The 25299-nt window shown below is 38.0% G+C and overlaps 1 protein-coding gene across 1 annotated transcript in view; it reads left to right on the top strand.

The window, feature by feature from the left end:
• The window catches only part of NHLRC2 (NHL repeat containing 2), a 66068-nt gene extending 57004 nt beyond the window's left edge, over positions 1-9064 (top strand). The window contains exon 11 of the mRNA XM_082631902.1: positions 1154-9064. Coding sequence (XP_082488028.1) covers positions 1154-1410 — 257 coding nt within the window. The 3' untranslated portion in view covers positions 1411-9064. The remainder of the gene's footprint in view (positions 1-1153) is intronic.
• Positions 9065-25299: the final 16235 nt, after the last annotated feature.

Consider the following 25299-nt stretch of genomic DNA (forward strand, 5'->3'; position numbering starts at 1 on the left):
TCCAGAAGTAAGCAAAAACGGCCAGATAATTTTAAAAGAATTGTTTAAAAGCTCTGCACTTAACTCTTTAGATTCTCAACCTTTCACATTCTCCTTACTCTTATTTGATATATTTATCTCAGATGCAATAAACTAAAGGAGAGATGAAGAGGACCAGTAGAGGCAGGTGCTCTAGTCTGTTGACTCATCCTGAGGTCAAAAGAGAGAAAAGCTAAAAAGTAGACACAGAATTTCATCACTACTCAGTAGATGGTCCAGTTTTTGTACAGATGGCCCCAAGTCGTTGTTAAGTCGTTAGATTACGTTCAATGTATTCTATTCAAGATGGCAGGAAAGCAGGTCCTGCATTTCCCAAATGATGGCTCTTAATAGCTAATGCTGGATATCAGCCTAAGTATGCACTTCCTCAATATGATGCATATGTTCCTTCTGAGAGAAGGCACTGGGTGAATAAAAACATTTAAAAAACTTTAATACTAGAAGACTTAATGATTTTTAGTGGTTTTTTAGACTTTTGTTGCATAGATAATCTATGTATTTAAGTCTCAGAGGAGTTTTATGTGTTAAAATGAGGTAGACAAAATCCGTTTTTTACATTGAGTCCATTGGAATAATGTATTCAGTGTTACTTGTTTCTAAAAAAATCAGTGGCTTTTTTTTTTACTACCACCTTTAGATAGTCAATAATTCATCATCTTAACTTGAAAGTCACTGCAGTTGTACATACATTTGTATTCCCTAGATTATTTTGTAGTTTGCGTATTATATTTCTAGACACTTATCTGGTAAAAATGATCTATTTTCTGAAGTGTCCTATGTTTATTTCTAGAACTTATTAATAGTTTTCATTTTAAATTCTATAATCACATTTTAAATCTATAACCATATTGGCAGTATTCATCTTGATTTCAGTAGAAATAACTATAATTTATTTTACAGTGTTGAAAGGAAGAATTTTAACTTGATATCAAGATGATTAGACTAGGAACTTCTTATATCTTATTTTGTATCCTTCACACAGAGCACAATGCCTGGCACTTAGAGGCTTTCAGTAAATATTCGTTGATTGAATGAATCTGGTGTTCATAAGGTTTGTCCAATTTCCTACTTGACTTCTTATACAGTCTTAATAATTTACCTTTTTATTTTCTAGGCAATGAATGGCTTCTTCAAGGACAGATACCATCTGGAGAGATAGAGAGCATTTCCAGTCAACCAACAATCTCCCTGCAGATTCCTGGGGATTGTTTATCACTTGAAGCCGTTCTATCTATCAGCGTATTTCTTTATTACTGTAGTGCAGACAGCAGTGCCTGTATGATGAAGGGAATTTTGTTCAGTCAGCCTTTACAAATAACCGATACACAACAAGACTACATACCTCCAGTAGAACTCAAGTATATATTTTAGCAAGCTGGCTAGCGTCCCAGTGCCTCCTGTTCTCCATCCCCACCATCACTGTGTAATTTATAAAAAGAAACTTTATTTCTGCCTCTGGGTACCCAGAAACCCATTGTTGAGTTCTAGCAACTGATACTAAAATAAACCTATGCTCCTTATTTATTTATTATAGACAAATTCCTTCATTCTCACTGTGTACCAGCTAAGTCATTGACCGTGATTTGAACCATGATCCTGTAATCTGTGCTGCTATTTGGCACAAGACTTAAGTCCACATTATAGGACAGAATATTATGAGATAATTTGCAGTGAATACTGATAACAATAATGATAACATTTTTTTTTTTTTTTTTTTTTTTGAGGTACGCGGGCCTCTCACTGTTGCGGCCTCTCCCGTTGCAGAGCACAGGCTCCGGACGCGCAGGCTCAGCGGCCATGGCTCGCGGGCCCAGCCGCTCTGCAGCATGTGGGATCTTCCCAGACTGGGGCACAAACCCGTGTCCCCTGCATCGGCAGGCGGACTCTCAACCACTGCGCCACCAGGGAAGCCCCGATACCAAATATTTTTAACTAACTTTTTTACGTTTATCAAGCAGCACATCTGAATGTGTAAATTTCACAATAACTTTAAACAGGAGTTAAGATCCAGTCCACATATTATAAGGACACCTGCCATTCAAGGTGTAAGGTCTGTTTTAGGCCCCAAAAAACGTCTTTTCATCACAGTAGCAGCTTAAAGAGTATCAAGGTGGTAAAAATGTTCTTTGTTCTCGTCTGCGATTTTTCTCATTTGAGATATATTTATTCAGTCTATTTTAAATTATTTGCTATTTTAACATACCATTATTAATGGTATGTTAAATATTCTGTATGTTTCTATATACAGAAAATATATTTCTATATTTCTAAAAGTTAGAGTCTCTAAGGACATACAGGCTCACTCCTTTAACTTTTTTCTGAATGAACAGTCTTACCAAATAATGGATGAATCCACAGAAATGTTATGACTTTCAAGGAGAAAGGGACTTTGGGACACATTACTGTCTGTGATACCACTTAAAGAACTGTGACACTGAATCTGATGCAAATGGGTATGTATGTTATCTTAGAAGTTTACATTTCAGTTGAAGCGTTAAATGCAGATTTGTTGGGTTTTGGGGGTTTTTTGGTTCCCATATTCAGAATTTAAATTACCATCATTTATTGTGATGTTTTTAAAAATTACTGTCAAGCCTTCAAAGTGAAAGTTTCAATGTGAAGCACTTTCATGCTATTAATATGTATAGTATATCATAATATATTACTTTAAAATATTAAGGCTGAAACATACAGTGATTTGATGACACTGTTTTTGGTGGGGGTTTTTTTAACCTTAAAAGAAATAGTCACCAGAAGATACTGAAAGGTTTTTTTAATCATAATTTCTCTTTATAACTATTTTAAAAGCCTCTGCTTGTTTTTACTAAAACTGATTCAACATGTTTGTGGTGTAATCAGCTTACAAGATTTTTAAAAACAGGTGAATCATATTTATTGAGTAACTATTTATAGACAATATAGCATAATATGCCTTCTCCCTTCAAAACCAGTGCTCAATTTGAAGTGTAATTTTTTAAGCATGATCATCTGCCCATATCTTTATATTTTTTTGAACTATAGTTTTGAACATACTATTCACTTCTTTTATTCAAGTTACCTAAATCTGAAGTAAGGAAATGCGTAGATCATGACTTTCATTTAATTTGTAGCCTGCTAAAGATATTTTTAAAGAGAAGTATTATAAATGTAAAGTTAAAAGGAATTCTGTTTAAAATTATATATAAGTACCGCATAAACCTATTCTCTCCATAAAAAAATATGTTCTGTAATAAAAGGATATATAACATTAATTTTCTCTTGTATGGAGAATAGGCCATAGTAATTTTTTAATCTCATTTTATTATTATAGTTCTCATTTCCAGTTGGACAGGATAGTTTGACTTAATTTTTTTTCCTATTTAAGGACAATAATTTCACTCTCTGAAAGAAGTATATACAGTTTTAAGTTGCTAATTCAGGAATGCCTGATAACTATTTTTTCAGTATTATACACAAATATACACACTATGTATTTTCATGTACACTAAAATCCAAAAATATTTCTTAGAATATATTAATGTTCACTTTGTCTAGACAGAGTTTGCTGTTAGTATTAAGCTTATGCTCTTCTTGACTTTCAAAGTACAGTTTTACTGAACATTCTTATTCTTAGCCAGCCACTAGTCTGCATTGTTTTTTACATTCAAAATATTATTTATATGTATTGGTGTGATTTTTTGTAAATCATATTAAGCAATATAAATAGGTTCCGAGAATTTATGACTAACATAAATCCCTTACATAAGAGGAAGCACAAGAAAGTTTATTTTTAAAAACTTAATGATTCCTGACTTCTGTTTTCTATAAGGATTTCTGCATATTTTTTAATTTATGCATGAGGAAAAGCAAAAGTTATGTTCAGTGATAGTTTAAAAAAAAGATTTTAGTGTTAGTCACTGTAATCAAAGTGCCAGTAATGTGGCATTACATACACTTAGACATAATACCTGGGATCTTTGCCCTAAATTATTCTGCTGCTTTGTCACCATTTTTTCTGCCACTCGTTATGATATCATTTCACAAATGGTAGAATTTTCTTTTCTGAATTTGTACTCAGGATTGATATCTCTGAAAAGAATTTTGCTTATCTTGAAAATGCTGTCTGTAGCAAATATTTAACCTTTTCACAAGGGGAAGCTTTACAGTTTAATCACCCATAAGTGTAACTTTGGTTACACTTCAATGACTAAACAATTTTCTCCTTAACTGTTCTAATAATATATTTAGCTATAGTGTTATCAGGCCTGCAGAAAGCTATAAATCTTAAAACAGCCAAAAAAAGCTTAGTATATGTAGGTGAGTGTATGTATATATGTATGTGTATATATACTTATGCAGATACATAAGATCAACTCAATTTCTCACATGGCCAATATGCTTTGGAGCTAGTACCACTGAAATAAGTTATTCTCTGCTTGTTTTTCCATAGTTGGAAAATTTGCAATGACATTAATAATACATACCTCTGTAATATAATTTTCTGCTTGCCCAACATTTAGCATTAGTTTATATCTGCCAATTAAAAAGTCTAGCCATTATATTCGGCATCATGTTTAAGAACAATCATCAAAAACTAAATTTTAAAGCTCACAAGTTGCATAAAAATATATATGCAGAGGGACTATGTCAGTGATGGACTATGAATGCTGGACTTGTGAATATTTCTGTTTTCTACTTTTCCTTAATTTTTTTTTCATTGAGCAATGGGTTATTTAAAAAAAAAAAAAAAAAAAAAACCCAACTGGGAATGTGCTTTAAAGATTTAAAATGAACTGAACAGTAAGGACTTGTTCTATAATAGCTTTTCTAAAGTCACTTTTATTACCAAAGATCAGAACACAGTTTAGAGCTCTCAGATCTACCACTTCTCTTAAGTATGTGATTTGGTGGAGACAGAAATGATTATGACTTTTTCTGCTGGAGTTTTTATTGTGTGATGTAGCGTAGCATTTATGAGCACAGACTTTGCAGTCACTTGGATTCCGCCCTGTAAACTGGGGTTGCTATACCTGCCTTATTGAGTTGCTGTAAGGACTCAGTGAAATAGTGTTTGTGTAGCAGTTAGTAAATAATGAAACTGCTGGTTATTGGCTTAGTTAACAATAATGATAATAACTTATGTCTATAAACACATGGCTTCACATTTTCTTTGCAACCACAGTTTCTAAAGGAAACTATTTCTCTATCAACTGTTTGGTATTTAATACTGTCCATAGAGTTGGAATTCAAGAAGAGAAAGTTTTATAATAAACATATTACTATTTTATAAACATTGTTATAAAGAAACATACCTACAGTTTTGTTTTTTAAAGTTTTTTTAAGACCTGGAACTATGAGTAATAAACTTCCTTAGGGGGTCCAGACATACCCTAAACCACATTCCTGGAACGTACTCTGATGGTGCTTTCCCAAATCTTCCAAGTGCCTTCATGCATTTTGCCTCATTTGAGCTTCAGAATAACCTTATGAATCAGACAGGTAGATCTTATGTCCATTTTACAGATGAGGAAGCTGCTTTAGAATGTTGGCAGCGTGTCTCAGGATCAGCGCTCCCCGAATAATGGCTGATGCTGGAGTGGTGCCTGGTGCAGGCAGTTGCTCAGCCAGTTTTGTTGAATGACTAAGGGTGACTAGTGAGGGATGGATCTTTTATTTGAACACAGATCTCCTGATTCCTAGCTGTACTCCTAGATGTAGAGTGAAAACAGAGTGGGATTAAGAGTACTTACTTTTGTGAATGCTTTCTTAAGCCTTTGGCAGTACTTAAAGTAATAATAGCTAAATTTATTCATTGCTTACTATGTGCCTGACACTTTTCTAAGTGCTTTCTGCGTATTAACTAATTTAATCCTCACAACCACCTTATGAGGGAGGTACTATTTTTCTTTATTTCCCTGATGAAGAAACTGAGACATAAAGAAGTTGTAAGCAGTTACACCAGTGTAATGGAGATCACACATTTAGGACTGGCCAAGCCTGGGTGCGTCTACTCAACTACCATGCTGTGATGCCTGCCTCTCAATTTTTTTTTTTAAGCATAAATCTTCATAGTTATATATAGTAACTAATCAACACAAAGAACCCCCAAAATCCTAGTGGTGATTGTTTTTGAAATGTAAATCTGTTTAATTTTACTAGCTTTGGGGACTTTTCATTATACATAGTTATCCTTCAGGGTTTGGAACAGTCTGTATAATTGTTTTTCCCAGAAGATTTTATGTACCATTCTTTCTTAAATTCAGATATCATCCAGTTTTTCTTGGCAGATGGATGTATTAAAGAATTAAATAGCTTTTCAGTTCTAGTTCCAACGGTGCTATTTTAATAGGTCTTCAGAAGGTAATTGCAAGACCTTCTCACAGAATTCTTAGCGCAGGACTCTCTCAAACCCTTAAAAGCTTATTCATATTTAAGAAAATACCATTTTAATAACCAAAGTGAGCCCTAGGAATGTAATATTTGGCCAGTCTGTTAACACAAAGTCATCTGCCTACTTGATTCATAAATAGCACTGAAGTATGTAGGCCTCACCCCACCCGGCAAGACTCAGATATTTGCAGTTCTATTATAGTAAAGTTTTCACCACGTCAACCTATCGTTCCAGCTTTAGGTACTCTTAAAAGGTATGAAGTAAAATGCTACATACCATTGATTACGATTCATGATCATCCAAATACAAGAATGCAGATGTTTTTCATTTAAATCGTTTGCTAATTTAAATATTATAATTTAACATTGTTATAAAATTCCACTTCTGAAACCCTTAAAGAAATGTACATCAACTTGCAAAGGTAATGATAGCGTCATACTTCAGAATTCACTGTTAATCACCAAGGTTTCCTCCTCTTCCGACCCCTGTGGCACATGGTTTTTTTAAATGAATTCATGCTAACCACAAGCCATGATTTTGTCCTGAATAATTAAAAGTTTGCTTTCTTTCCCCCCATTTCCTTGCAATACGGTAATAGAAAGCATGGCGTTAAGAGTTAGAGCCTGGACTGATCTCCTGTATGTATTCTGTGACCAGCAGACCTTGGCCCTTTCACATATTATTAGACTGCAGGTCAGCCTGGCTGCTTCGGGCCGAGGCTGCCAGTCTGACCACAGCCTGGGAAAAGCAGAACAGGAGGCAGCGTGGTCAGCTTCTCTGACTGCATCCCCCCATTTCTTAGTGTGCTGATTTGGTTTAGTTTTTTTTCAAAGGTTGGAGTTGGAAAATGAGAACCCTAGATACTTGTGGAATGTTTGTCCGGCTGTAGTTATTCCTTGTTTGGTGTGTCCCTCTTCCTCACTGGCATGTCGCTCTCAAGTGGACCGAAGGACATTTTGTTCAGTTGAAAGCCCCACGACCAAAAGGAAAGAATCGCAAGTATTTCCAAATCTACTTCCCGGCCTATACCAACAACCATATACTAAGAAGCACTAAACAAGCACAGTGGAGCGCCTAACAGCCATATACTCAAAAGTATTTTTGTAACATGTCAGGGCACGGTATGAATTCCTTCCTCTTTAAGCAGCAACTTGCAGACCTGGTGTTTTTCAGTAATACAGAATTAAGCAAGAGTGTCAGATTTTTTTTATGAGTTAGATGGACAAGCAGAATTTATTACCTTTTGCTTTTAATATACTTGGTTACATATTTACATTTGAAATAAAATGAAATGAGACCTCATAATACTGAGGGGAAAAAAAAATCAGCCTTCAGATTTGCATAGAACCAGTTTAAACAGTATTTTTGATTCTTTGTCTAGTGTGCTATGCTCGTGAAAAGTATGTGTTAAGGTATATAGGGCAAAACAGTTGATAAATTATGGTAATGAAGGGTAAAAATAGACACGTTCCTTTCTGAAAATTAAGAAGGGCTCAGCCTTGGAGCTATCTTCCATTTTTAGATGTTGTCGTCATTATTCTTAATCCCACCAGAAATATATTCATTCTGTGAGCATGTGCAGGATGGCTACCTGTTGTGTTCATTACACTGTTCAAACACTAACAAGTGTGTGTTTTTATGGAGTTGGGATGTGTTTTCCCCGGGTGCCTCTGATGTTCATCATCCAAATTTACCTGTAAAAACACACGACCACTTCCCCTCCACACCTTAGGTTTCCCGCTTTTGGAAAACAATATTATAGTAGTTTCTATAGAAGTTTCAGTGAGGAACTATATGGTTCCAGAATAACAGATACAGTAGATTGGTTTTGCTGTGGTAAATTTTTCTTCTAAAATTCCTAATACGTCAGTTTCCAAAGGAGGAGAACAGTACCCAACATGACTTTAGAAATAATTTCTCTCTACTTGGAGGTATATGTTTCTAATTATGTTATACATAGGTTAATATTTTTTAAAAGTTTGAAATGTTCACTGTTAGGGTACATCGAGAGCCAGTTTAGAAATTTTTCATTGCTGTCATTACTTCATGTGTGGATTATGGACAAATCGAAGTTTGCTTGTGATACATATACATCACACATGTACATATATACACAATCACTCAAATTGTAACATTTCATAAATTTGTCAAATTTTAAAAACTCAGACTCTTGCCTTTTTCTGTGTGTATAAACTTGTGATTTTATTTTTGAGAACAGAGTTGGTCTGCTGTGCTAACTTCATCTCTGTCATTCCAAGGGTTTGATTCTATCTATTTTTTTCTTCAAAAATAATGAAAGCAATGAAAATCCAATTTACAGGGTCATATATTGATATTTCTAGACATGGTCAAGTTCTAAAAGAATTTACTTGGTCTGCATTTTTAAGCATTTCATGTAGATAGAGTATTTTTATACAACACTGTTTCTACCTTTATTTCAAGTCTATTTTCAGTGACTTTTTCAAGTGCATGTGTTAACAGAAGATGGTTGGAATGAGTACACGGTGGCCTCCGTTACCAACTCAAAAGAAGTGTATAATACGTGTGATTATAGAAAACAAGAATCTGTTCATACTGTACACTGAAACCTAATGCCGCTTTTCTAAAGCTTTGTACGTTATTTTCATGAAATAGATTAAATATTTTCCCTCTAAAGCCATGTTTCTCTCTTTTGTGCTGTTTTAAGTATATCATGAGATGATTTTACTGCTTAGAATCCTGTAAGTCATGATACTCTTTCTGTAGCATTTTTAAACAACTGAAAATATTTTAAGAATACATATAGATAAAATTCTGTCAAAAAGGAGAAACAAGGAAATGATAACTACCAGATTAAGACTGGTAGGTAGTTTGGGTGGGAGACAGGGAGATGAGGGTGACCACTAGATGTGAGTTGTATCAACAGCCTAGCTTGTGTGTTAAGTGATTCAGGAGTTTTTACTGAGAGTGATAAAACCAAGGGTATGGATAATACAATGTTGTGCACCTGCATTCCATTAAAAAGCAAAAGGCAATGAAGCTGGCACAAACTTGCTGAACTGGGTGGGGGTCAGGAGGATGGGGACAATGTCAGAGGGTAGGCAGCAGCCAAATTTTGAGCAATTTGCATTCTGAGTTTTCAAAGTTCAGCTAGAAGCCATTAAGGAATGTTAACAGGGAGTCATGTGATCTAGTTTATGTTTTTGAAGATCACTATGGCTGCTATGTGAAAAATGGATTATGAGGAATGGGGCCAGGAGAGAGGAAGCAGTTAGGAAGCTATTAGCCCAAGCAATAAAGAGTGGATTATGAATTGGGTTAGTATGGGAGAAGTGGATAGAACTGACACATTGTAGAGGTAAACCCAATAGGATTTGCTGATCTTTATGCCCATGAAATTGGCAAAATTTAAGAAGTCTTGGTGAGGGCACATGGAAATGTGCACTTTTGTAATGGTTTAAAGGAATATAAATTACACATCTTTTTCAAGGGCTGTTTGGCCATATCTATCAAAATTTTTAATGCATAAATGTCTTGACCCAGTAGTTGTACTTAACATAAATCGGTTCGTTCAAGTACTTGCATATGTGCACAAAAGTGTGTCGGCAATTGTAGTAGTGAAAAACTGGAAACAACCTAAATGTCCATCAACAGAATTAATGTAAATATCCTATTTTATTTTTTTAACTATATTATCAAAAAAGACAAAAAAAAAACAATGTTGGTAAGGATGTGGAGAAAAGGGAACCTTTGTGCACTGTTAGTGGGAATGCATTAAAATTGGTGCAGCCATTATGTAAAACAGTATGGAGGTTCCTAAAAAAATTAAAAATAGACCTACCATATGACCTAGTAATTCCACTTCTCAGTATTTATCTGAAGAAAATGAAAACACTAACTTGATAAGATATATACACCCCCATGTTCATTGCAGCATTATTTACAAGAGCCAAGATATGGAAAAAAGCTGTGTCCATTTATGGATGAATGGATAAAGAAAATGTGATATGTGCGTGTATATACGTGTATATACACACATGTATATACACAAAATGAAATATTATTCAGCCATAAAAAAGGAAATCTTGCCATTTGCATCAACATGGATGGACCTTGAGGACATTATGATAAGCAAAATAAGTCAGACAGACAAATACCGTATTATCTCACTTTCATGTGCATCTAAGAACAAACAAAAACCCAAACAAACCAAAAAACTGAGCTCATAGATACAGAGAGCAGACTGGTGGCTGGGAAGTGATGGATAGGTGAAATGGGTGAAGGGGGTGAAAAGGTACCAACTTCTAGTTAAAAAAAAACAAAAACTAGTTCTATACAGGTGCATATTTGTTTACAGGCACACACACACAAATGACATAGACAATCTTTGTACAGTAATGCAAGATTATAAAAATGACCATACAGGGACTTCCCTGGTGGCGCAGCAGATAAGACTGTGTTCCCAATGCAGGGGGCCTGGGTTCGATCCCTGGTCAGGGAACCAGATCCCACATGCATGCCACAACTAAGGAGCCCGTGTGCCGCAACTAAGACCCCACACAACCAAATAAGTAAATATTTTTCTTAAAAAGACCATGCATGTAAGCTGAAACTGCAAGGCAATCTTAATAATCAATGGGAGAAAGTATTATTTTCCATGACCTTTAAAAATATTAAAAACTCTTAGTGTTATAAATGTATGGGAAAAAATTTTTAAATAAATCTAATATTTAGCACACTGTAATTTAAAACATTACAAATATTGAGTTAAAGTTTTCTTTGTTAAGAAAACTTATCAAGAGTATTTGAACATTGCTTTCTTCCCATCATAAATTTATGAGATGGAGCAAGCACCTTTTCTCTACCCTGGCAAATTGTCACACTCCTTTCTAAGTCTGGATGAGCTATACCCATATTTTAATCTTTGTGCTTTCAGTGCTGTGCTACATTCTCCAAGAGTTCCTTTCATGTGAAGTTTTTTTTTTTTTTTTTGCCAGTGTCACTTCCTCTGAGACATCATCATTTTCATCACAGCCACTTTCTTCATTTATGTTAGTAAGTTCACTCAGTTTCTCTGGTTGTGTACCTAGAGTCCATCAAACATTCCCATGGGCAGCTATTTCCTCTGTAACTCTATTTACGTTCCATTCAAATTTCACTTCCAGTGTTTTCACTTTTCATTTCTTTGCTGTACCTTTTGTCTTTTAGGCCAATTCCCTCTTTCGATTTTCCACTTTTGTAAAATGTCACATGGCTCTATCACTAGAAAACAATAAGGCAACACAACTGCATGATTTGCTGTCTGTGCTGGAACTAAACATGAACAGTGACTAGTCACAGACTTTGAAAGTGACATTATTAGTCACGGTCATGGGACACATCTGTTATTACATAATGGTTTGTGGACTGAAGAGCTGGCAGTGAGGTTTGTACATAGGTAATTACAGTTAATATACTGTGATAACTGAAACTGGAGTTGTGTTGCTGGGGAACTGGTGTTAAACTATACTCACTGAAACTGTGCACATCAGAATTGTTCAAAGCAAGGGCTGCCTGCATATACAGAGAGAAACAAGAAATAGCTAATTGGAAGGATGCAACAAATTCCTAATAACTATATGGAGTTAAATACAGAGGATAGGGAAAGACTAGTATTTATTGACCTGATATATTGTTGTATTGTTTGAACTTTTGTAAATTAATATTTCTAACTTTTTAGAGCAAATTAAAGTGGGAAAAGTATTACTTCTGTTGCCCACAATTACACTGCTAGCTTTGTGGGTGTCCTGGTAAGGGTAACCAGAGGGTAATGAGAAGTAATATGAGAAAGAGTGTTGAATAAGGAAATGTTTGTTTGGGGGTAGGAGTGAGGAAAGCCCGTGATGGTTATCTTAGAATATGCAGAGAATTCATGTAAAATGAGAGTGAACTTGTCACACAGCATAGTGTCATGTCTAAAACACCAATTTTGTTCCAGCTGACCTGACACTGTCACTTAATAACAGAATGGCCTTGAGCAAGTTACTTCACCTCCGACATTGTTTCTTCATCTGTCAAACTGGATATTAATACCTCACAGAATTATGTTTTGATAATATTAGAAAAGCACTTAGCCCAGTGACTAACAACTAGTCCATGCTACAAACACTGAGTCACTCATGCCTCGAAGAGCACTGAGTTCTCTGCCCATGAATGTCTTCAAATAGAGGCTGTAAGATAGTTGGATCAAGTATTTATCACAGTGGGTGGGAAATGAAACCAGATGACCTCAAGTTCTGAATCATTCTAAGATTCTGTGATTTGGAATATATATGGAAAAATCTGTTTGTTTAGTTTTACTTCAAAATAATAATTTGTTATTTATGCCTTAGGACTTTGTAACATTTTTTAGAATGAAACACACACTATAAACCAATTCAAATATCGATACGTTTATAAAGATACACAGATTTTTTAATAGGACCCAGAAAATGATTTAAAACACTTTTAGGTAACCAAATGTAACTTCGTTATTATAATTTTGTGCAAATCCAGTCTCTACCTAATGCAATTGCGGTTTTGAACTCCTAACGAGATAAGAAACTTCTTACTAAGAAAAGGATCTTGAGCTAAAAAAAAATTGGATATTCATCCCCCCCCTTTTTTGCTTTTGAATATGCAACAAATATTTTAAATATCCTTTATGTATATAAAACCTTACTTAGGATATTTTTAAACCCCATTAAAATGAAGGTTTACAGAAAATCATGGGCTATCCAACATACAGTAATTGTGCTATTTTACAGATTTGTGACCTTGATCTTCAAAGCTTTCCAAAGAATATATTGCTCTTTATTATGGGATTTTTTTCATGACACGTGGAATACATCGACATTGGTGATATTTTGTGCTCATTCCTTATCTTGTCAACTGTCTAGGAGCAGATATAATCAAGAAACTTAGATAACTGAAATGACAGGCAAATGTATTTCCAAACTCCTGAAGTTTGCCTTTCAGTACGTGAAACAACCTTTTGTCAGCATCCACGGATGTGTCAGTGCAGCTAGTTATTTTCCAAGAGGGGGAAACCCCTCAAAATAAACAGGATTGCTTCAAATCAGCTTTTAAATCACTAGGTTTTAGTGAAACTAAGATGAGAATTTTTTTCACATTAGTGAGGACTGTACTTTTGCTGTTCATCAAAGCACTTTAAGTTGACTTTTAGCTCAGACAGAATTTAGCTTTTTAGCTTAAAGACATCTCTATAAACTTTAAACCACTTTTATGCCTTAGGACTCTATAATACTCAATATATAGTAATATATATATTGATCACTATCTAAATCTATATATCTATATGTATATAATCATGATATACATATATAATTTAGTATGTATAATTTGTGTATATATTTCACCAGCTGTAGTTACTAGTTTTCCCTTTTTGATCCCAAAGTCAAATTCCAGCATCTTAGAGCACAACTTTACTAAGTAGTAATTTTAACCAAACTTTGCAAATTACCATTTAAATATATGTTCCATATATTTTCTGTTGCTAAGAGAAGCTGTCAGATAGTATCACTATATCTGCTACTTCTTCCTCTTATTGAAGAAATTACTGAACTGCCATTGGAAGAGTGGGAGGATCCCAAAGAAAGGCCAAGTTCTATAATCTTGCCAACATACGAGAACATGCATTTCCCCTAATATTTTTGAGATTTTAATTTGCAAAGAGGCATCTCATTAAATAATATATATCTTTTTAAATTGAAATTGTTCTATATTTGGCATTTCATTTGAAATGACACCACAACCAAGTCCCTTGCTAGAGTAAGCAAGATAAGGAGGATCGGGCTTCCCTGGTGACGCAGTGGTTGAGAGTCCGCCTGACGATGCAGGGGACACGGGTTCATGCCCCGGTCCGGGAAGATCCCACATGCCGTGGAGCGGCTGGGCCCGTGAGCCGTGGCCGCTGAGCCTGCGCGTCCGGAGCCTGTGCTCCGCAACGGGAGAGGCCACAACAGTGAGAGGCCCGCATACCGCAAAAAAAAAAAAAAAAAAAAAAAGATAAGGAGGATAAATATTTGAAGTAGGGTTTATCTCCTCATCCTGGAAAGGGAAAAACAATAGCTTACCATGTTCAGGAAGCTGACATGCCCTAAGAATCCAAGCATTGCCAGGGATCTAACGAGGCTGTTTACCCTGTGCCCCAGTCTGGGGAGCAACAAGCCCAACTCAGCCTTTTGCGGAAAGTCAAGTAGGAAAGACAGCTGCTTTTATTTGTTTAGCTTTCTGGAGGAAGAACAAAATAATCATCCGCGTGGCCCAGAACCTCATTCGGTTTAATTGCACTTTGCTATTAAAAACTTTAAAATATTTGTGGGTGTTTCACTCTGGCTCAGTGTTGTAGGTAAAAGGTACAACACTGATGTTATTTTCAATCATTTATGTTAATAAAGTACCTCTGTCAAATTCTACCATAATGAATGGTGGTGATGGGGAAGCTGTATTTTAGTCACTCAGGAGATCAACCATCTAAAGTTAAGGATCCAGTCTGTTTTAAAATGCTATTCTGCAACCTTTATGGGCAATATGTTCTATTATATAACAACCTTGCAAAGAGATTATGTGTGTCTAACCTATGTGCCTTGCTCTGCATTATACGCATTCCACTTTGTACTAAGCTCTTCATAAACTTAACCTTCTCTTTTCAAAGTTAATCATATCATATTTTAACATTTTTTTCAATTCAGTATTAATTCCCCACATATATGCCTCCTATGTTGTCTTTCTTAGTCTCCTGTTTTTCACCAGCCCTCCCTGAACTGTCCACAGCCACCTAAAGTTATAAAGCCAAAACTTAAAGCACATTCTGTGGAAAGGCAAACCAATGCTGGAGATGAGGCATACTTCTGGAATGTCACATGAGGAGTTCTGAGGACCCTCTTCTCCAGTGAATCATAACTGGTGAAAATTATCTATAAATAACTATCTCTGTAAATTGTTCCAATTGCATACATCAAAGGAAGAAACATTTATTCAAGGAAATCTACTAAAACCTCAAGAATCCATGGCACTAGAGCCATGACCCATTCCCTTGCTCCCTTTGCCCCAGATCAGTATAGCAGAAGCCCCACTCTGGGTGGGTGTGGCCTCTCTCCAGTTCCCAGGTAAGGGCTGCAGTAGTTCCCCAGGAGGGCAGGCTGCCTGCATTCTTATCCCTCTCCCCACCACCACCACCTCCCTCTTATCCCTGCCTCTCTGCTAAATTCCAGGTGAGTGCAGCCAAGAGTCATGGTCTGCCTTCCTTCACCTAGCCTCACTCATGCAGTAAAGGCTCTACCCCAGGCACAGCAAGCCAAGAACACTGGGGCCCTGAACGTCTCACCCACCTAACTCATTCGACAGAGGTTCCACAGCATAAGACACAAGCCAAGAAGATGAGAGGCTACCACCCCCACTCAGTGCCATGCTCACAAAGCATGAGCGTCGCTCCAAAAACATAGGGCACTATCCCCACTACCACATCCAGAACAGTGATACAAAGAAGCAGAAGTGAAAGAGGGGACATTACTACTGAACTTACAGAAATAAAAAGGATTATGAATGAATAAAATGAATATTTTAACAGATAAAATGGACACATTTCTGTAAAGACAAAAATGACTGAAACTGACTCAAGAAGAAATCGAAAGTCTTAAAAGACTTATAAAAATAAATAGATTGAATTATTAGTTGCAAAACTTCCCACAAAAAAATCCCAACAATAGATGGCTTCACTGGTAAATTCTACCAAATGTTCAAAGAGGAATTAACATCAATTCTTCACAAAACTCTTCCAAAAAATAGCAGAATACTTCCCAATTCATCCTATCAGCCTGCTACCAAAAACAAGACAAAGACATCACAAGAAAACTATAAACCAATCTCTCTTATGACTATAGAAGTAAAAATCCTCAATAAAAAATACCAACAAACTCAATCTAGCAACATATAAAAAGAATGACACACCATGACTGTTGTATAATAAATATTATATTTATCTGGTCTTTGCCCAAGGTTCCTGGCATGGAGCTTCTAAAACGCTTATAATTTCCTGAGTGATGAAGTATCTTTGTTATTTATGAGCCCCTTGGATTACAACTAAATTTATGCCAATGAGTTGACTCACAGTGAGCCCCTAGGTATCAATAGCTTCAGGATGGGGGCTGGTCATGCTGGAAAGATCAACCATGTGATTAGAGGGATGGAACTTTGAGTCACATGGTATCAGCCTGACCTCCTGACTTCCAGGGAGGAGAGGGAAGGAAAGAGCTGGAGACAGAGTTCAATCACATGTCCAATGTTCAATAAATTATGCCTATGTAATGATAACCTAATAAAAACTCTAGGCATGAATGGTAGAGCTCCTGGTTGGTGAACACATCATTGAGCCAGAAGGGTGACATACACTGATTCCCTTGGGAAAAGTCATTGAAGCTGTGTTTGGGGTCCTCCCAGACCTCACAGTCACAGTACGTGTGTCTTCATTTGCGTGTAACTCTAGTGTTGTCCTGAGTTCTGTGGCTTGATACTGAATCCCACCAGGCTTGTAGTCAGTTGATCTGACATAAGATCAGTCTTGTTGTAGACCATGTCCTTCAACTAGTGGGTTCTATAGTAACTCCATCTGATTGAGTTTTTATCTTTGAGCACTTTAAATGTTATTCCCCAACCTCTGGCCTCCATTGTTTCTGCTGAGAAGTCAGTGCTTAATCTTACGGAGATGCCCTTGTGACAAGTTTTTTTTTTTCTTGCTTTCAAGATTTTTCTCTTTCTTTGACTGTCACCATTTTTTACCATAATATGTTTATTTGTGAATCTCTATGTATTTATCCTACTTGGAGTTCATTGAATTTCCTGGATGTGTAGGTTATTGTTTTTCAATAAATTTGGAAAATGTATTTGTTTTTTTTTCTGCTCCTTTCTCTCTCTCCTCTCCTTCCAATACTTCTATTGTGTGTATATAGACATGCTTGATGGTTTCCCCTATTTCTCTGAGGCTGCATTCATCTTTCTTCATTCTTTTTGCTCTCTATTCTTCAGCTGGCATATTTTCTATTTATTTATCTTCAGGTTCACTAATTTTTCTTCTGCTAGTTCAAATCTACATTTGAGCTTCTTTAGTGAATTTTTAATAGACTTTATTTTTTAGAGCGGTTTTAGGTTCACAGCAAAATTGAGCAGGAAATACAGAGTTCCCATATGTACCCTGACCCAACACAAAACAGCCTCCTCACTATCAACATCCTGCACCAGAGGGGTACATTTGTTACAACTCATAAACCTACTCTGACACATCATTATCACCCAAAGTCCATAACATACACCAAGGTTCGCTCTTGGTGTTGTACATTCTATGGTTGGCAAATGTATAATGATATGTATCTACCATCACAGTATCATACCCAATAGCTTCCTGTCCTAAAAATCCTCTGTGCTTTTACTGTTAATCCTTCCCTCCCACCTAACCCTGAGCAACTGGTGACCTTTTCACTGTCACTATGGTTTTCCCTTTTCCAGAATGTCACATGGTTGGAATCATGCAATATGTAGCCTTTTCAGATTGGTTTATTTCATTTAATAGTATGCATTTAAGATTCCTCCATGTATTTTCATGGCTTGATACCTCATTTATTTTAGAGCCAAATAACATTCCATTGTTTGGATGTATCACAACTTATTTACTCATTCACCTACTGAAGGATATCTTGGTTGCTTCCAAGTTTTGGCAATTCTGAATAAAGTTGCTCTAAACATCTGTGTGCAAGTCTTTGTGTAGACATAAAGTTTCAACTCATTTGGGTAAATACCAAGGCATGCAATTGCTGGACTGTATGGTAACAGTATGTTTAGTTTTGTAAGAAAACTGCCAAACTGTCCTCCAACGTGGCTGTACCGTTTTTGTATTCCCACCAGTAATGAATGAGAGTTCCTGTTGCTCCACATCTTTATCAGATTTTGGTCTTGTTGGTGTTCTAGTTTTTGGCCATTCTAATAGGTGTGTAGTAATATCTCATTGTTGTTTTAATTTGCATTTCCCTGATTACATGTAATGATGAGCATCTTTTACATGTAATGATGAGCATCTTATTTGCCATCTGTATATTTTCTTTGGAGACGTGTCTATTCAGGTCTTTTGCCCTTTTTAAATCAGCTTGCTCATTTTCTTATTACTGACTTTTTAGTCCTTTATCAGATAAGTCTTTTACAAATATTTTCTCCCAATCTGTCACTTGTCTTCTCATTCTCTTGATCTAGTGATTTTTAAATTCCAATTATTATATCTTTAAACTCAAGAACTTCCATTTGCTTCTTTTATAATTTTTCTCTCTTCATTGCCATTCTCTATTTAATGCAACATACCTTCCTTTACTTCTTTAATCATGCTTCCCTTTAGTTCTGTGAACATATCTATTGTGGCTATTTTGAAATCTTTTTCTATTAAATCCAACATCTGGTGCTGTCACAGGCAGTTACTGTTGGCTGTTTTGTTTTGTTTTGTTTTTTCCTGGTGTATGGGTCATCCTTTCCTGTTTCATTGCATACCTCATAATTTATTTTGTTGGAAACTGAACATATTAAATGACATATTATAGCAACTCTGGATACTGACATCCACTTCTTATTGTTGTTTTGCCTGTTTAATTTTAGTAACTGGCTGTATTATTTTACTGTAGTCTCTCCACCCCTTCCCCAACCCAATACATACACACATTGATAAGCCTCTGATCTTGCTCCTTAGGAAGGTGCAGCTCTGGGTGTGCCTGCAGTAACCTTGGAGTGACTGCGGTATCCAGAGGGCTTTCTCCCCCTCTCACTGACCACACCCAGCTGTTAAACTCTACTAATTTCCAGCAGATTGCTCTATTGTTTTCAACATTGTACTCAATTGCTCTACAAATGAGTCCAATCAAATTGTGGCTCCTTTAAAGGAACAGTTTCTGAGGTCAGCATTTGTTATTTGTTCTGACCTCACGAGGGCTCCTCCTCAGCTGTTTTATTTCTCAGTTCTCTCCTCCAAACTGGCCACCCCACGGTCTAAGTCAAATCTTTTTAATCTAGGCTGTCCTTTAAATCCATGAATCACCTCCGTATTGCCTTTAACCACAACCTCCACTGTGCTTCAGAGTGCCTTTATATTTGCGCTTTTTCACTCTGTTATAAATAAAATCAGTTCCTTTGGAAAGAGATTAGGAGCTAACTGTTTTACAGCCTGCTCTCCCTCTCCCCCGGGGCAAAATCTCTGAGCCAGGGCTCTGGAACCGGGAATGACACAACAGCTTCTCCCTGAGTGACATTCCTGTTTTGGGGTTAAGTGCTCAGTGCAAGTTGGGGTGGCCGCAGCCTGAGGTCCTCTTGGCTTGCCTCTACCAATACCTCATGAGCCAGGCAAGGGCAATAGGGGCCCCAGCGCTCCTGGTGCACTTTGCCCAAGGTAGAGCTTTCCTTCCATGAGCGAGGGCTGGACAGAAGCAGGGAGCACCCACCTCCTGACCACACTTGCCTGGGACTAAGCCTCAGCAGCAGGAAGCTGGGAGTTGGAAACACTCAAGTCCTGCTTTTCACAGGAAGGAAGCCCCCCCATTTTGGAGCTGGGGGGTTAGGCAGCCTTGAGCTCTTGGTTACAGTGGTCTGGAGTGGAGTCCTCACCTCACTGAGCTGGAGAGATGAGGGAGGAAGCAGCCTTGTTTCAAATACCACAGACTCAACTCTTCACCACATTCTTGTAGATTTTTCTTGAATAGACGTTTCTTCATTTACTGTTTGTCCTTAGGACCATTTCCAGAGGTTTTAATGGCTCCTTTCTTATCATTTTAACCAGTTTCACCGGGAAGTGAGTCAGCCAAGCTCTGCACACTGTCATTCCACAAGGGACCTCCTCTCCCCCATCCTCTTGGGTTGTACTCCAGGCAAGGACCATCATTCCCTGCCTTGTGCTCATGAGCTTGTTTTTTCTTTTATGACTGGCAACTGTAGCCATCTCCAAAGTCATCATAAATCTTTTAAAGTTGTCAAAGAAAGAAGGCCTTTATCCAAGAGCTAACGAAAATGTTAAGCAGCACTTGTAGAAACTCCAAACAGTCTTCTAAAGCCAAAAACTCATGCGGCATTCAGTGGTTCAAAGTGTGTGTGTGTGGGGGGGGGTTGTCTTGAAGATAAGAATATTGCTTACTCTCTTACTCTGTTCAGTCTGCTTATAACAAAATATCATATACTGGGTAGCTTGTAAACAATATAAATTTCCCAGAGTTCTGGAGGCTGGAAGTCCAAGATCAGGGTGCCAACATGGTTGGGTTCCAGTGAAAGCCCTCGGGTTGCAGACTGTCAATCTCTCATGTGTCCTCACATGGTGGAAGGGAGGAGCTAGCTCTCTGGGGCCTTTTTTATAAGAGCTTAGTCCCATTTACCAGGGCGCCACCATCATGAACTAAGCACCTCTCAGAGACCCCACCTCCTAATGCCATTGCCTTGGGGGTTAGGATTTCAACATATGAACTGGTGGGGGGCAGTGAGAAGGACACAAGCATTCAGACCACATACCTATGTCTCTAGTTTTATTATTTTTACTGGATACATAGGGCAAATTCTTAAACTGATCTTCCCCAGGGTATGTTCTAGGAAATGCAAGTCTGAAAAGCTTATATGAAAAGAGATTCTGTGCTTCATAATTTTCATGTTACATGAAAATAATTCCACAGGAAGTTTGGCTTCCCATCTTACTAGATCTCAGGAGTAAGACTCAAAGAATAGATCTTATTGGAGAACAATTAATAATACATCCATTACACTAAAACCAGACAGGAACAAGAAATGTGATTCCATTATATGGATGGAAACGCAGAGCCAGTGAAATGGTAACAGTCAGAATGACCTTATTTGGAAATATTTGATGATGTGGTTAGTTAAGATGAGGTCATAATGTATTAGGGTGGTCCTAATCCAGTGACCAGTGTCCTCATAAAAAGAGGGAAATTTGGACACAGACACATGGGAGAGAAGACCATGTGAAGACACAGAGATCCAGAGACACACAGAGATAAGGCTACATAAAGACAGAGGCAGAGGCAGAGACTGGAACTACGCATCTACAATCTAAAGAGCGACAAGGGTTGCCAGAAGCCCTCAGAAGCTAGGGAAAGAGGAATGAAACAGATCCTTCTCTGGACTCAGAGGAAGCATGGCCCTGTCAACATCTTGAGTTTGGACTTACAGCCTCCAGAACTGGGAGAGAAATTTTTCTGTTGTTTTAAGCCACCAAGTTTGTAGTTCTTTGCTACAGCAGCCTTAGGAAAACAATACAGCAACTATGTAAATTAACTCTATGCAAATATTTACTATTGTATAAAAAAATAACAAGAAGGCAATATTGAATTCTAACTGGGTCGTGCTTGCTTACTGGTTTAAATTTTACCTCAGAAATACAGTTGATTTAGAGGTGTCTCTACCCCATAGGTACTGTCATTACTATTATCTGTGGACCTTTAATTGTGTTCTCTAAAAGAATTGTGGGCATTTGTTTCTTGAAGGTTAAAAGCTCCTGAATTTGGAGTAAAATCTATATTCTCTTTCCAGTCCAGCTTAAGCTTTAAAAATTTTATTAATAAAAGAAATTATTAAGCATTTTTGCAGACATTTCTGCAATTATTTTCTCATTTTTCTGGTATATTGCCAACGTTAGTCCAGCTTGTCCTCAAAATAAGGTCTTTTAATTAACTAATCCTTTAGAAACAACATATGGTGACTAGATTAAAGATTAAAACAAGGGCATGAAATTGGTCTTTGTCGAAGGACTATTAACTTGGCTTTTCCTAGCCTCAAAATTTATTACAAATGAACATAATCTTCTAACCCACAGCAGGCTGCTGGTCCTCAAAAAGAAGTGAGAATAGCCCAGAAGTTTCATGGACATTTATCCAACCTACCTCCTCTTCTTTTAAAAAAAAATTTTTTTTTTTTGGAGATTGTGATTCGGTGCGGGGAGGAGGTGTGGGAAGGGAAGGAATTTTTTTAAAAATAAATTTACTTATTTATTTATTTATTTTGGCTGCATTGGGTCTTCGTTGCTGCACGTGGGCTTTCTCTAGTTGCGGCGAGCGGGGGCTACTCTTTGTTGCGGTGCACGGGCTTCTCACTGTGGTGGCTTCTCTTGTTGTGGAGCATGGGCTCTAGGCACGTGGGCTTCAGTAGTTGTGTCACATGGGCTCAGTAGTTGTGGTTCGCAGGCTCTAGAGCGCAGGCTCAGCAGTTGTGGCGCACGGGCTTAGTTGCTCCACGGCATGTGGGATCTTCCCAGACCAGGGCTTGAACCCGTATCCCCTGCATTGGCAGGCAGATTCTTAACCACCGCACCACCAGGGAAGTCCCAGGAATTTTACCAAAATTTGGTAAAAATTTTTTTTAATTAATTAATTTATTTATTTTTGGCTGTGTTGGGTCTTCATTTCTGTGCGAGGGCTTTCTCTAGTTGTGGCAAGTGGGGGCCACTCTCCATCGCAGCACGCGGGCCTCTCACTGTTGCGGCCTCTCTTGTTGTGGAGCACAGGCTCCGGACGCACAGGCTCAGCGGCCATGGCTTACTAGGCCCAGCCGCTCCGTGGCATGTGGGATCCTCCCAGACCAGGGCTCGAACCCGTTTCCCCTGCATTAGCAGGCAGACTCTCAACCACTGCGCCACCAGGGAAGCCCCATGTTTTAAAGACAATTTTAGGTCCCCAAAAGAAAATATTTTCCTTAAAAATGTGTATTGTCCCAAAGGCATTAGAATATATCTGTTGCCCTTGCTTTTGGTGGTAGTGGCAACCCTTTGCTTTCTAAGGGGAAACTCAGCAATGGTCTTTGCTTAAGAAAAACATCCTAATTTTATTTACCGTAGGTTAAGGAACAGGTGCAGACGATGGTAAGTATGGGTTGGGTCAAAATAAATGCACTCGCTTGGTGAAAACTCCCTTTATCCTTGCTTCAAAAGCACTCTGGGATTTTTCGTACCTTATGCTGCAGACAAGGCTCCCCTTCCTAAACTCTTATCTGAGAGACTCGTCTACCTGTGAAGAATAAGGGCTAAATTCAACAGAAAATCTTTTCCTTTTGTCTCCGGGTGCCTTCAGATTTGTAAAATATGCTGGATAATTCTTTATATATGTTTATACACTTGCCTCTGTCATGTGCACTGAGTTCATGTTTTGGTAAAATGCACAGCGGGCTGCATGGTTTTGCAAGAAAGAATCCAGAATGATAGGTTTGATCCAAATCCATTCCAGAAGCTCTGGACTCCTAGCCGACTCCAAGAGCTAGAGCAGCACGCTGAGCGTCACTGGCGTGTGGAATCACGGCCCTACCCCATCCCCACACCCTCGCTCAGAGCACTCAGTGATTCTGGATGGGTGGAAGGCAGAATAAGGGCTCCCTGACGATGACCACATCCTGGCCCTTGGAACCTCTGAATATGTCACCAAGGAATGTGGGCAGCTTCCAGATGCTGGCAAAGGCAAGGAAACAGATTCTTTCCCAGAGCGTCCAGAAGGAACGCAGTCCTGATACCTTGATTTCATCCCAGTGAGACATTTTGGATTTCCCACCTCCAGAACTGTTAGAGAGTACATTTGTGCTGTGTTAAGCCACTAAGTTTGTGGTCATTTGTTACAGCAGCAACAGGAAACTAATACAAGTAGGAAGCTCTGGTTTAAAGAAAAAAGAAGGAAAGGAGAGAGGGAAAAAAAGGCAAGCAGGCCTTGGAGCCTCTCCTGTCTTAGCCCAGCAAAGGTGTTGCCATCTTGTATCAACCTATTTTATAAAGCTGCTCTCCTTGAAAAGGCTGGAAAGTCTGAAGCCCAGGCTGTGTGCTCTATATAAAGGCACCAGGCCTGGGTGGAAGGCATTCATTCACTGATTCGTGGATGGTTTGTCACAGTCTCACAAGTTCATTGCTTCCGGGTTTTTTTTTGTTTTACTTTGTTTTTGTTTTTAGCACCATCCTGCACTTAGCTTCACCAGTATCTAGGTGTGTCCCTCATAACCACATATTCAACCCCGAGTCTCAATACCAGCCTTTGTTTTTAAAAAACGATCGGTTAAATACGGCCTCCCTTCTTTAAACTGGAGTCATTTCTGTCAAGAATCAAAATAAAAATAATTAAGAGAACAGCAAGAGTGTCACTCACTGTGTGGGAAGCAAGCCCATCACGGCAGCAAAGCCGAGGGACTTCTCGTGACACCCTTACTACAGATGACACAGTAGCTGGCAAGCTGATGGAAGGTAAACAGCTTACTCGGGGAGTGAATTATGGGAAATGAGGCATTCTTTGGGTTAATTCTGCTTCCATTCTGCTTATGTAGCACTTTAAAAGGATAGCTACACCTTGACAAATCATGAGCAATTAAACCAGACACACGACCGAACTGGTGGCCCGTTTTCCTGCAAAAGGCTGCTTCCTCATATAAGAGCCACAGAGATCTGCATTTGATTCTCCAGTTCTTCTGGTTAGGGCGAGTGGACTCTGCTTTCAGACGGAGCAAGCACGACAGTGTCAAGTAAACCCACGTCAGGAAGAAACAGTAGCACTCACTCCCACTGAGAGACAGCTGGCCGGTTTGCAGAAGAGTGACTAGTATGTGCAGTTTGGAACTAAATATGGAAAGTTCTAAAACTCCCTGTGAAGACCTTCCATCACGCTGATGGAGACTGGGTAGGTTTTCTGGCCAAAAAATAATCACCGCAGGCTTCAGTTAAAGGTGTTTCTCCTCCAAATGGAGAAGACTCCATTTAACCATAGGTCCATCGACCTCATATTCTCCAAGTGGATCCTGATGAGAGGTGATGGCTGGGCTGCCTTGTGTCACCCCAGAGCATAGCCAATGGAGTCTTTCTCCCTAGACACAGATATCTGGGAAGA

Source organism: Mesoplodon mirus (genome assembly GCF_964341445.2).
Source record: "Mesoplodon mirus genome assembly, chromosome: 2".
Taxonomy (NCBI): domain Eukaryota; kingdom Metazoa; phylum Chordata; class Mammalia; order Artiodactyla; family Ziphiidae; genus Mesoplodon; species Mesoplodon mirus.